The sequence below is a fragment of the Neopelma chrysocephalum genome, unplaced genomic scaffold, assembly GCF_003984885.1.
Source record: "Neopelma chrysocephalum unplaced genomic scaffold, ASM398488v2 Primary Assembly neopelma1_60, whole genome shotgun sequence".
Classification (NCBI taxonomy): Eukaryota; Metazoa; Chordata; class Aves; order Passeriformes; family Pipridae; genus Neopelma; species Neopelma chrysocephalum.
This window is the reverse complement of record NW_020897715.1, coordinates 9,887,801-9,899,672: the sequence shown is the minus strand read 5'-3', so window position 1 is coordinate 9,899,672 and position 11,872 is coordinate 9,887,801. Positions and strand designations below refer to the sequence as shown.

At 40.4% G+C, this 11,872-nt stretch overlaps 1 protein-coding gene across 11 annotated transcripts in view; it reads right to left on the bottom strand.

Annotated features, from left to right (window-relative positions):
- Window positions 1–116: 116 nt before the first annotated feature.
- The window catches only part of ABI3BP (ABI family member 3 binding protein), a 127,675-nt gene continuing 115,919 nt past the window's right edge, over window positions 117–11,872 (bottom strand). For all 11 annotated transcript variants that reach the window (XM_027681053.1, XM_027681054.1, XM_027681055.1 and 8 more), the window contains 5 exons: window positions 9,882–9,961; window positions 8,415–8,444; window positions 7,277–7,438; window positions 3,349–3,462; window positions 117–1,354 (listed from right to left, as the gene is read on the bottom strand). In XM_027681053.1, coding sequence (XP_027536854.1) covers window positions 1,239–1,354; window positions 3,349–3,462; window positions 7,277–7,438; window positions 8,415–8,444; window positions 9,882–9,961 — 502 coding nt within the window. In that variant the 3' untranslated portion in view covers window positions 117–1,238. The remainder of the gene's footprint in view (window positions 1,355–3,348; window positions 3,463–7,276; window positions 7,439–8,414; window positions 8,445–9,881; window positions 9,962–11,872) is intronic.

Sequence of the window (11,872 nt, the reverse complement as noted above, 5' to 3'; positions counted from 1 at the left end):
ACAGTGTACCTGCAATGTACTTTATAAGGTATTTTCTATAAATGACTACTATATATATCTGGGTGTTCCTGTTCATATTTCTTCAATACATTAGTAAGGTAATGAATAACACCTTTAAAAAAACCTACATCTCTTTATTTAGTTCATAAATGTTCAAGCAGTACAACAAGTAGCTTTGGGAGAGGTTTTAATCAAAGTAACTGTAAAGCAGTTTTAAAGTTCAGTTATCATTATTTCCCCTTCGTCCCCAATGAAAAATGTTTTAGATCACAATTTTTCTTCTTAAATAAAATAAACCTGATCATGCTGTTATAACTAGCTTATTTTTTTCCTCTCATTTGTCTTTCCAAGTTCCCCTGCATAGTACATACATTTGGCTTTTGAACCAGTAAGTCTCAGTGTCTGAAGACTACATTTTCATGCAAAACCCCAGCTGTGGAAGCCAAGTTTCATTGTTTCATTCCATGTATGTATGTACCTGTCCACTTTAATTAGAGAAAACCAAACCCACCCGCCAGCCACTGCCACGCTCATGGGCAGCAGCTCTGACTCCATAATGACAGGTCAAACATGGCTTTTGCTGGAGTTGAAGCATTTGAAAACAAACAGATGCCCCCCCATGCTAATTTGATAATTTAAAGCTGCACATATAGCAACCTACCTCGGCATTTTGGCAGGAGTATAAACTGTACGTGTAAGAAGAAAGTGCTTCAAGTTTACTGGCTGCAGGATATTAAAAACTGTAGAATCTTTTCTATAATTTATGACTGGGAGACATTACAGATGGATCTGGACAGGTAGCTTATGGCACTTGCATTACAAGAAGACCAGGGAATATTTAAAAACTAACGTACATTGCATTCCGTGACCAACTCTGCCATATCTGTGCCTTAAACATTTATTACAACATCACGATAAATAATAGACACACCGTATCTTTTAAAATACCATATAAACCATACCTCAAGAATAGGGAGCCAGCTTCCCTATACATTATCCTACAACATGTCCCTAGCCTGTTTGTGTTTTTAATCTAAAAACAAATTTGTAAAACTGGATAACTACAGTAAGCAGCCTACGCTATTACACAATGAATGCAGTATTGGCATGAGACTTGTATAAACCCTGGCACATGAGCAGGCACTGAAGTGCCAGGCACACCGTAAGCATTGCCGTCCTCGAGCCTGCGCTGGGCAGTGGGGTGGGAGTGGCACATCTTCACCAACTTCATGTCGCATCTACCACTTCCCAGGGATTGATGTGCCACACTCGTACCAGCGGACGTAGTTAATTTGAGTCTCCCCACCTATTTTTCCAAATTTGACAGGTTCCTGACGAACTGCCCTGAAAAATCCTGCAACAGAGAATAGAGCTTAGTTTGCATGAAGCGCTCAGGACTGTACCATGCTTTGATCTCCATGTGAAATCTGTGTACAGTTCAGTTAGTCTCTAAAATAGTTGCTAAGCTTGTCTGCCACAAGCAGGGCTGTTTGCTGCCCCTGCATCCGTTAGGTCTCTGGAGTTTGTCCACCCAACTCAAGGCAGAAGTGCTTGGGATGGTGGCAGCCCTGAGTGGGAGAGGTGAAAGGCTGCCTTCCCTTGAGATGCCAGCACCCACCCAGGGATGGTGCTGGCCAGTGCCTTTCTGTCCCCCCTCTGGCTATGACAGGGTCTCTGAACACTCGTTGCAAAGTCACAATGATTAAATAGTCCCTACTGCAGTAGCCTTGAAACTTCAGTGAACTTCAGTAAAACTCAGCCACTGGGGATAGTTCACACTGTCTCCACATCCCCAAGCAAAAGATCATACCTCCTGCTTTCAGTCTGTTACCTTTGACAATACATGTGCTTCCCTTTCAAACAACTTTAAATTACAAATTAAAGTGAGCAATTAGGGCTGAATCCAACATGATCATCAGAAATGTATGTGTGGGTAAAGCAGGCGTGTCTGCACACAGGCATGCAGGCACACACACAAAATACTGTTCTGCTGATGATGCACAACATCAGCCATGATTCCCTCGCTGCACTTCAGGTCAAATATATGTAGTTAATTCAGAACTCAACTTGCTGCAGACAAGAAGAAAGCGAGCAGCAATGGACAACTGGTCTGTTCTTTCCTCTGTTCAGTTCATTGACTAGAAAAATAAGCTACAGAAAAAGTGGAATCTTCTTTTGTTTGCTTGTTTTGTTGTTTGTTTTTGCCTAAAAGTGAGTGTAGCTCATGAACTCACTCAATTAAATCCAATCCTTTAAGCTGAGGTAGCAAGCTTGTTACATAAAAGGTTTTTTAAAATATAAAATCTTTAAAAATGTAAATCTGGTATAACTGAGAGGTTTGCTGTTCTGACGATGTCAAATTGGATTCAGACCATTTCTTGCACAAAGAAAATACCTTTACAAATGGGAAACACTTGGAAAGAAAAAGTAAGACCCTCTTTAGAAAAAACTCAAAAAACATCCTTCAGATTGTTTGCGTACTTTGTTTTTTGGAAAAACTTGTGAAAGATTTAGGAACTTCACATTCATCTCCCACACCTACCTCAACACATTTCTGGACTTCTGTAAGGTATTTTATAACTGAGGCACAGGAAGGTTTGGTCAACACGCTGATATTGGACTGAAAACCATTCTGCTGTTTTTCTCAGTAAAATATTCCATGACAAGGTCAGCACGCGCGTGTACCAGCACAGCCTGTGTTCTTACCCCACAAGGGAACGGAATACCTCACACTGGCATTGCTGCCAAGCAGCAAGGCAGGAGTTCAGCTGACACAAGTACAAATTTCATACTCTCCAGCCTCAGCAATGTGTGAAAAATAGCCAGGCGGGTCACAGCTGTGTTGAGGACATCTACTTCCATGTCCACTCAGACCAGACTGGAGTTTTGGGCACCCAGTTAAAACCAGTACACAAAGAACTACTGCAGCGTGAATTATATTTTCCAGTAATAACTTTTCAGCTTCTTGTCAGCACCAAACAAAGCTGCTTAATGCCCAACTGATGATTTACTGCTCTTTAAATCAACCTTGCTAGTTTGAACACAACACTTTATGCCTCTCTGCAGACTCAAGTTTGTGATTGGGTTTAAATATGTAATACCAACTGTGAGTAATCTTCTGGAATGTTTTAAACAGGAGAGAGGCTGTTTACTACCTAACAGAACTGGAGCCATAACCGTCTTAATAAGTCATCATTCATCTTGAAAAACGTCTTGACCCTCTTCTACCTGCAAAGACGGCAGTTCCTTTCCATCACCCACCCCAGCAGTGGGTATCTAATCCACTAGCAAGAAAAAGAAACAGAGGAATTGCTGAGGTTTGCTACAGAGACAGGCATAAGAAATTACCATCTTTGACTGGTAGATCTTCTTGCTGTCCTGTCCTTCCATCTAAGAATGAGTCTACAAATTGGCAGTGATCTTCTCCATGGCCCCTCTGGTCTCCTATGTTATAAAATTTTCCTGAAAGCAAAGAAGGAGCAAAGTTTAGTGAGGGCTATTTCCAAAAACCACCAGAGGCAATGGGCTGTGCTCTTTCCTCTGTGGGGAAGCCAAGGTGAATGCTATGATTCTTTTCCTCTCAGGACCTGTAGCTGTAATTTGAAAATGATGTGCAGGTTCCAAGTACAGTGCTCATGGCTACTGACAAAAATGCCCCACTCCTGGCCAAAATTATGCCTGGACGTAATTTTTCCCCCTCCTTACATTTCATACAATAGGGGAAATTCAGTTACTACCTAGAAGCTCACCCTGATTGTATCAAAAATGAGGTAAGTTTTGCTAGTGATTTGAGTGGAAGGCAGGTCCGGTTCCCTGTCAGGAAGCCTCCAGTACCTTCAAAGATGTTTTTATAGACCACCTCCTAACACAGCTGAGGTCTGTTTTATAAATCATTGTATTTTTACAACATATATGTGCAAGTGATATCCTTTAACATATGGATGACCTCGGTCAGTAACTGCTTATCCAGAGCATTAAGTGTGCCTGTGTATTTATTTGCAGGATTGTTTAACAGGACACTTGACTCAACTGAGTAGAAAACAAGGTCTCAAGAACCCCATGCAGTGTGTGCTGACATTACGGGCTGTGCTTATCCTGTTAACAAAGGGAGTCACAGTGAAGGTGTTTTGACAGATGTTTTTACTTACTGATTTGATTTGCAAGACATTAGTAAAATTCAGTTCAGAAGATGGAGGAGAGCATGCTACGTTCTCTTTCCAAGCTTGGCCGGAAACATTTGTAGATAAACTTACCGTTCTTTCTAAACTCTTTTCACAGCACTTAATATGTTCAGCCTTTGGTCATGAGGTTGAAAGGAAAGGTGAGAGCATTTAGAAACAGGCTCAGCACTCTGGTATAAGCTAGGCAGAAAATCCAGTTACTCGTTAGACACTGGCTGTCCTGTAGCCTTGAATCTGTGCCAGCCTGACCATTTCAGAGATGGTGAGGTGGCTTATAATACTGCTCCCAAAGAGCAATTAATTAAAGAGCAGCCTACCAATAAACTCTTTCTCGTGTTTGTGTGATCTGAGCAACACTTTGCCAAAATTTCTCACCTTCAGTTGATGGCCTCTGTGCGTGCAGTTCTTCTCTAGCTTTACAAAATTATTTATTACTATCTAGCTTTGGCTGCAGACATGTTTTTTCCATAGGAGAACTGGTCAGAAGGAGTTCCTCTTAGCAATTTTTTGGTCTGAAATTAAGAACACTCAGGCTGCCCAAAAAGGCATTTTTTTTTCCATGGCTGTTGAAGGTCACACATAGAATTTATTTTTTTCCTCCTCTCAATAAATACTTATTTTTAGGTGGCCTGCTTTTCTGGAATGCCTACAGTGACTGCTCTGGAGGACTGTTAAATGAGGTCAGCAGTAGATGCTGGTTTATAGAACAGTACTGGCATGTGTAACAGAGATCAGTTTTTCTTCATAAGAGACAGAATAAACCAGATATTTTTATGGCTAACACCAGAACAGTAACTTTCAGATACACACATACTCTTCTGACCCAGAGCTTAACCTATGCATAACTCAAACAATTGCTACACATTAATTAGCAGCATTCTAAGTGACTATTACATTTTTACTGCCAAATTATTTCCATAATAAAAGAACATACTTAAAAACATTTAGCTAAGAACTGACTGTTTTTCTGTTTTGGGGATAGCAATTCTAGCATAAAGTAAATTTTTTTCCCAGTGTTACTGTATGGGTGGTCTTAAAAATGTTAGGTCTTTGTTTTATACATTATGAATTCTGCAGCACTAAAAGTGTAAATTCATGCTAAAAACCAGCATGCAAAGATATGTTTGTTGGCTGCCTCATACAACAGCATTTGTACAATGCACCCAAATTTCAGGGTAATTCCATTGCTTCAACAGCAAAGCTTTGGAAGGTATTTTGAGCGTGCAGTGGAACTCGGACCTCAGCACAGCCCTTCACTACTGGCACACATCTCCCAGCTGGCTGGTGCTTGCAAGGACACTTCCTCTGGTCCCGGGGGCAGGATGAGGCGAGGTGTGACAGCGAAACACATCAGAACAGTTTGGCTTCAAAGGGGAAAATTTCTCACTGGCACGCAGAGGCCTCACTTAGCAAATGGGGGGAAAGCAGCTTTCCTTCTGCGTAAATATTTCACTTCTTTTAAATATTGTGACAACTGGTTAGCACTGGTTGTAACAATTCAAGTGCAAGAACCAGGCTTAGCAAGAATAATGAATACAGTGTGTCTGCCTCATCTTTCTCCAGCGAGGTTAAACTTCCACCCTTCCAGCAAGAACAAAAACAACCTAATGAAAATAGGAAAATGGGCTCCTGATACTAAACTTTGCTTTTAAGATTGGAGTAGCTTTCACTGCAGTGTTAATTCACTTGATTTAGGGCTGAAGTCTAGTCCTGCTAGATTAGCACTGCTATTTCCTCTACTGGCTGGTTTTGGGATACCTCATTGCCAGTGCTTGTCATTTGATCACAGCTGATTAGTACAGCATCAGTTGAATGAATGATACCTCTGTTCAAAACAGTCTCTTTTATTCCTGTAATTGCTAAGATGTTATTTACATATGAGGTATTGTACTTCGTGTTAATGACAAGGCTTCCTTGTCTGCTCATTGGAGAATGGTTCTGGGTGCAGGGCAGGGAAGCTTAAAGTTATAACTACATGAGCTGCCTTACACTCCCCTCCTCTTTTATTTCCATACTCCTACACACAGAGACCAGAGCCCTGCTCCTGTGAGATGCTGAGCTCTGAGATGGGGCAATTTAGGGTTATGAAAGTGGATTCTCTCTGCCACAGTATCTCATAATTTATTCGATCCAATGTGTTGAACACACTTGCCTAAATTTCACTCAAAAGGCATTTCCCATACGTGGTTGTATGATACTCATTGTGCTCTGGATGCCAGGCTAATACCATTGTCATTGAGCTGTCCATGATAAAAGACCTCATAGAGAAGAAAGCTCTAACCTTGGGATGGATTATAAGAAGTTAATATATTTCTAAATACAGTAAATATAGCTTGTACAATCTACATAAGTCACAAAGATCTGCCTATCAACTAACTGAAAGACCCTTTTTACAGGCTGTGCCCCCAGCATACACACAGCATGTGTTACTTGATTCAGGTCTTAAATACATCACACTCTATTGGCCTTAAGACACTAAACAAAACTTGAGAAGATAAGGCCAGGAGGCCGGTCTTAGTAATAAAACATAACAAAAGGAGAAATAAAAAAAGGTGGGGGGAAAGCAAAAGTTGGGAATGTCATAACGAAAAAAAATGTCAAAGCAGGTGAGTAAAACCTGTTGACTAGAGCTGAAGTCATGTATTTATAAGTCTCCCAGTAATGAAGTACCCTGCCGTTTACCAAAAAGGATGGGAATAACTGAGTCTAATCCTGGTCTAAAATTAAGTCCTGATCCTCTAATTAAGAATTATTCCAGGGTACCCTTTAAATACAAATTTGGCACTTTTACAACATATGCTATTCACTCTGATCTGTATCAATTTTTTGTATGATGCTCAGTATACCAACAGGTACCTAAAATCAGATGATCATCACAGAGAAGTAACTCTTGAGTCTGAAAATTCAGTATCAAACACATCAATGATTATTGAGCACAAGCAGATTACTGTTTATGATTAATCTGTCTATGCACTAAGTTAAACATATCTGATCACACTTCGGCGAAGCTCATCTTGTTAAACCTCTTAGTTCTGGAACCATGATATCGTTCAGGAGTGTATAATGTGAGCAACACTGATTTGAATGTCTCTTACCTGTAAGTGAATCACTGAGGTATATTTTGTATCTCAAAGAATTGCACAGCTGCACACCTACAAACTTCTTATACCACGTCCTCTTGACGTATTGTTTGCCTTTGCATTCTGAATATGTGTCTGAATTGAATGGGATTTCAGTCCAGATAGCATCTTTTCCCACTGCAGGAGAGGAAAAAAAGAGGCTGAAGTATGATGCTGCATACAAAATTATGCACAAAAAATACATTTGAATAACTAGAATTAGAAGCCTTGATGAAGCAGAATGTACCATGACACCTGCATTTTGAACAGCAAAAATATTTCAGGGAAGCACCAAAGAGTGCAGGTATGATTAATGCAGTGAACTCCTCCTGCTCTCATGTAGTATCAGTTTGGAATAAGCTCATTCTAGCGCCTTGCTAGGGGGACAATGTCTGTGTGTTGACAAAACTCTCATTTACAGAGTGCGTGATACAGTCATCATTTTTCAGTGCATTTAAGCCAAAACAACCTGAAGCAAGTTGTATATGATTTAACAAAAATACGCATAAAAATTATATATCATTAATTATGTGGAAAGAAATGGTGTCTCAGTGCTTGTTAACGTGATGTCCATTACAAATGCAAAAAGCAGCCCAATTTGCTTGAGTGATCTCAGCTCTCCTTTAAAAGCTCAGTCCACCTCCCACCAAAGGCAGCAAGAGTCTTGTAAGATCTAAGCAGAGCTAGATCAAGCCTTCTGAAGCAGGACATTTTTCTAAAACACAATGACAGATAAACAGAATCCTCTGAGTTGTGCTCTGTTAACTCACTTAAAAAGCATGGAGTAACTTATTCATTTTACAGAGCTCTCTGTGCTTTAATGACAAGGCTGAGAAAATATGAGACTGTCCTTGGCTCATTTGTGTACATTGGTTTGAAGCCATCCCAGCTGCCATGGGAGCTCCACATCACGCTGATTGTGTTCCGCTCAGGTAAACAAGCAGCCTGGCATGAATTCCTTACCGGGGTGTGCATGGAAGGAGTGAAACCATGTGTGAATGCTGTTTGATTCCAGAACTCATTTAATTGGTGCAGTACAGCCACCCCCCTCACAAAATCATGCTATCTCATTTCTGAAAAAAGTCTTGATCAGGTACATATAAAAGAGGCTTACTTGAAATTGGCTCGCTCACTCTTGGGTCCGCTGGGGGAAGAAAACAAACATTCAATCAGACACTGTAAAATGAACGCTCCCAATATTTCAATGGAAAAGCGTAGGTAAGTGATTTTTTACAGCTGACATAAGCTGTAATTTGTGAAACAGAAAGAGTTTTGGAAGCAAAGTTAACTTTTGCATTAAATTAAATTAAATGAAATATATTTCTTATGTGAAACTCCAGTATCAATGAGCTTTTAAAAATTTTATTCATGGGACAACACCAGCCAAACAGAGTTCTAGTAAAAACAAAAGTTTAAACCTGTAACCAGCAAAACCCAATTGTACTCTGTCTTATTAAAATTTCAATTTCAAAACCTAAATAATAAAAAGGACACATCTGCAATACTTGCCACAAAAATCTTGGCCCAATATGGGAGAAATGGTGTGTGCAATTAAGAAAAAATAAAACTGAATGCCTAATTTGTCCAAGCTAAATAGGAGACAGAACATAATCCTTGTCATTCATGAAAACTGCTCTTGGCATAAACTTTTTTTTCAGTTTTAACAATCTAGGATTACAAAGAGTGTATTCAGAGTTTTTAAATATGTGTGGCATGGTCTGAACTACTCCCTGAGTAATTTCTTGCTCAGCCAGAAAACCATCAGTGACAGCACTAGATGAGGATTATTATATTATTACACCTGGCTCAAAACACAGATGGAGAAATTCCTCCTAAAATGCTAAATCGTGCTTTATGTGGACCTTAAGTACCATCAAGAAATAAACACTTCTGCACAAAAGATGGTATCTTACTTGCGCAAAGTCATCAAGTCAGCTGTAGTTAGCCTCAGGGGAACAAGAGTAATGCTCTAATTATCACCTCTGAGTCAGATAGCACTTGTCTTGGGAACCAAACAATGTCCCAAACAGGCTTGTATACACCTCTGTAACAGTTTCACAGGAGAGTAAACAGGATGGAAGGGGACTACTGGGACACTGACTTTTCCCAACTGCTATTTCTCAATCCTTATTTCAGCCAAATGACATCACAGTTATACAGCAGCCTTATTGAACAGGTAGCAGAAGTGACTGCGAACACACCGGCCCAAAGGAAAACCTTATGTTCCCCGTCCAGAAGCCATTAACGAGCTTGATAGAAGCAAAAAGATCAAGAATATAAATCTTAGATGACTGAGCCCTCTCTAACAATGAAGTTATTTTCTTGGTAGTGAACACCAGACAAGCAGTCCTCTCTTTTTTTTCTCTTGCAGTCTGGCCATCTCACATCCTCACACAATACAGTCCTGATCCCAGGCTGACCTCCCAGTACTACATTGCTCAGTTGTTAAAAGCCAATCAGGAGATAGTAAGGAGCAAGACCAAACACAGAAAATGAAATGAGAGAGACCCTTTTCATACATCCCCTACACATGGATACTAAAGCCACTGTAAATGATGGTCTGATCTTTGGAAGTCCTTACCTGATTCAGTACTGAATGACACAACATTGCTGCTTGGACCTTCACCAAGAGGGTTTCTAGGTTTCACGTGGAATTCATAACTGGGGAATAAAATAGAAGAGATGAAAATTTTGCAAACCAATTAATACTTCCAGAGTCTGGAGCAAGCATCACACACCTGGTGTTACTTGCCTTCTGGAGAAGAACAAAAAGACCTCAATTCTTGCCCTGAAAACACTGAGATGTTTTTTGTCCTAACTGCATAAGATTTCTCTGAACACATAATTAACCAGTCCTTTTGATAATTCTTTGCACGCATGCTATTAATATTTGATTTAATGCACCACTGGTTTAAGTCTGTCTCTACTCACACAGCAGTTTCAGTTCTGGCAAAGGGGGCAAGTTCAGATGAGGTCTGAAGCAACCTGGTAAACAGAGACTGAGTAAAGCTCATTGCTATTTATTTTGCTTCTTCAGAACACAAACCTCCAATTCAATGCCTCTCAGGCCCACCAACAGTGACAGACAGGGCCAGTAGTGAAACACAGGGCATGTCTTCCAGGACAGGAGCTCAGCCAAGGCCAAGATCCAGTTGTTTAAATATATGTTAATAGTAAATATACGAAGCAATGTCAAGATATTGCAGAGTCTCTTTTGTATGTTTTTATAACAAAATTGCACAACACCAACTGTAGTTATCTCATGATCTCTTTTCATCACTGCTGTGTTGGGAACCAAACACAGTGCTATGAAAACAGAACAAGATGAAAGAAAAAAGTCCAAGCCAGGCTCCTCTTCTTAAGCCTTTTCCACCTCTCAGTGCTTGATTGACAGTGATAGACAGGCAAGACAAAGTGGTTTCTAACTCTGCAGCTCAGCTGAAACATAGCCTTACAGCCAGAAGCTCAAGGTAAACAGCTATTGCATGCTGCAAACCTAAACATATTACTCAGAAGACACCAGGCAGATGAGGCAGGAAAGAGGGTTACAGGGGATGGATACCAGACACAGCGAAGATCTTACATCAAGGGCAGAGCTATCCCAGCAAGGCACCTCTCAGCTCCCCTGGCTCCAGGCTGGCAGCACCTGGGAATTTCTCACTGCTCTGCAACAGCTCAGTGCCTGCCCAGAGAAGCTGCATGTCCTCCATGCCAAGGCACCCTGATGAGTGGTGTGTGCACACCAATGAACAGCACCAGCTCCATACCTTCCCCACGAGCTGCAAGTGCCATGTACAGAGGGGCCTCTCGCATGATCTGAGTGCTTGCATGGTGAGTCTCTCCTAACAGAGTGTCTTCTCATCAGCCAGAGACATCCACAGGACATGAGTTAAAAGGACTGTAGGACTGGAAAATGGGCCCTAACTTGGAGACTAGACACAGAGCAAAGTGAGTCCCAGAAGCGGGCAATTAAACATCCAGCTCTTGACTCGTCAAGGGTCACTTACCCATGATAATTTTGGTAGTTCATGACTATAACATAGCATTGTAATGTACTGTTGGAATTGTTTCCAAACAGCAATTTTCTAAAGAAAAAAACAACCCCATACCACACTCTGCACAGTTGGAAATTTGTAAATTCCATTTGCAAGTCCCCATAAGAATAATTCAATCCAAACTTTGGATTACCTCTCATTGCTTCCTGGCTCCTGCAAAACCTGAGCAGTTCACTAATTAACCTCAGTGGACTATTCATGCAGTACCAAGGAACTGTTTTCCATCCACAGTACTTCTAAGACAATATTTAACTTTAAAATTGCTTACTTAAGCAATTGTCTTTATTTCTAGGGTTTTCTTTTCTTTTTAAGGAAAATACTTAAAAAGACTGGTATGCTGAACAGATGCATTATGGAAATTCATGGATATTTCTAAGAAAACCATGGTCTTGTTTTGAGCTTAAAAAAAGTCTATTTAGAGTAATCTTGACATTTATTCAAACATGCTGCAAGACCACCTTGAGCTATTCATATTACCCTACCATAGGAAGGAGACGTTAAACAAGTAATCAATTTA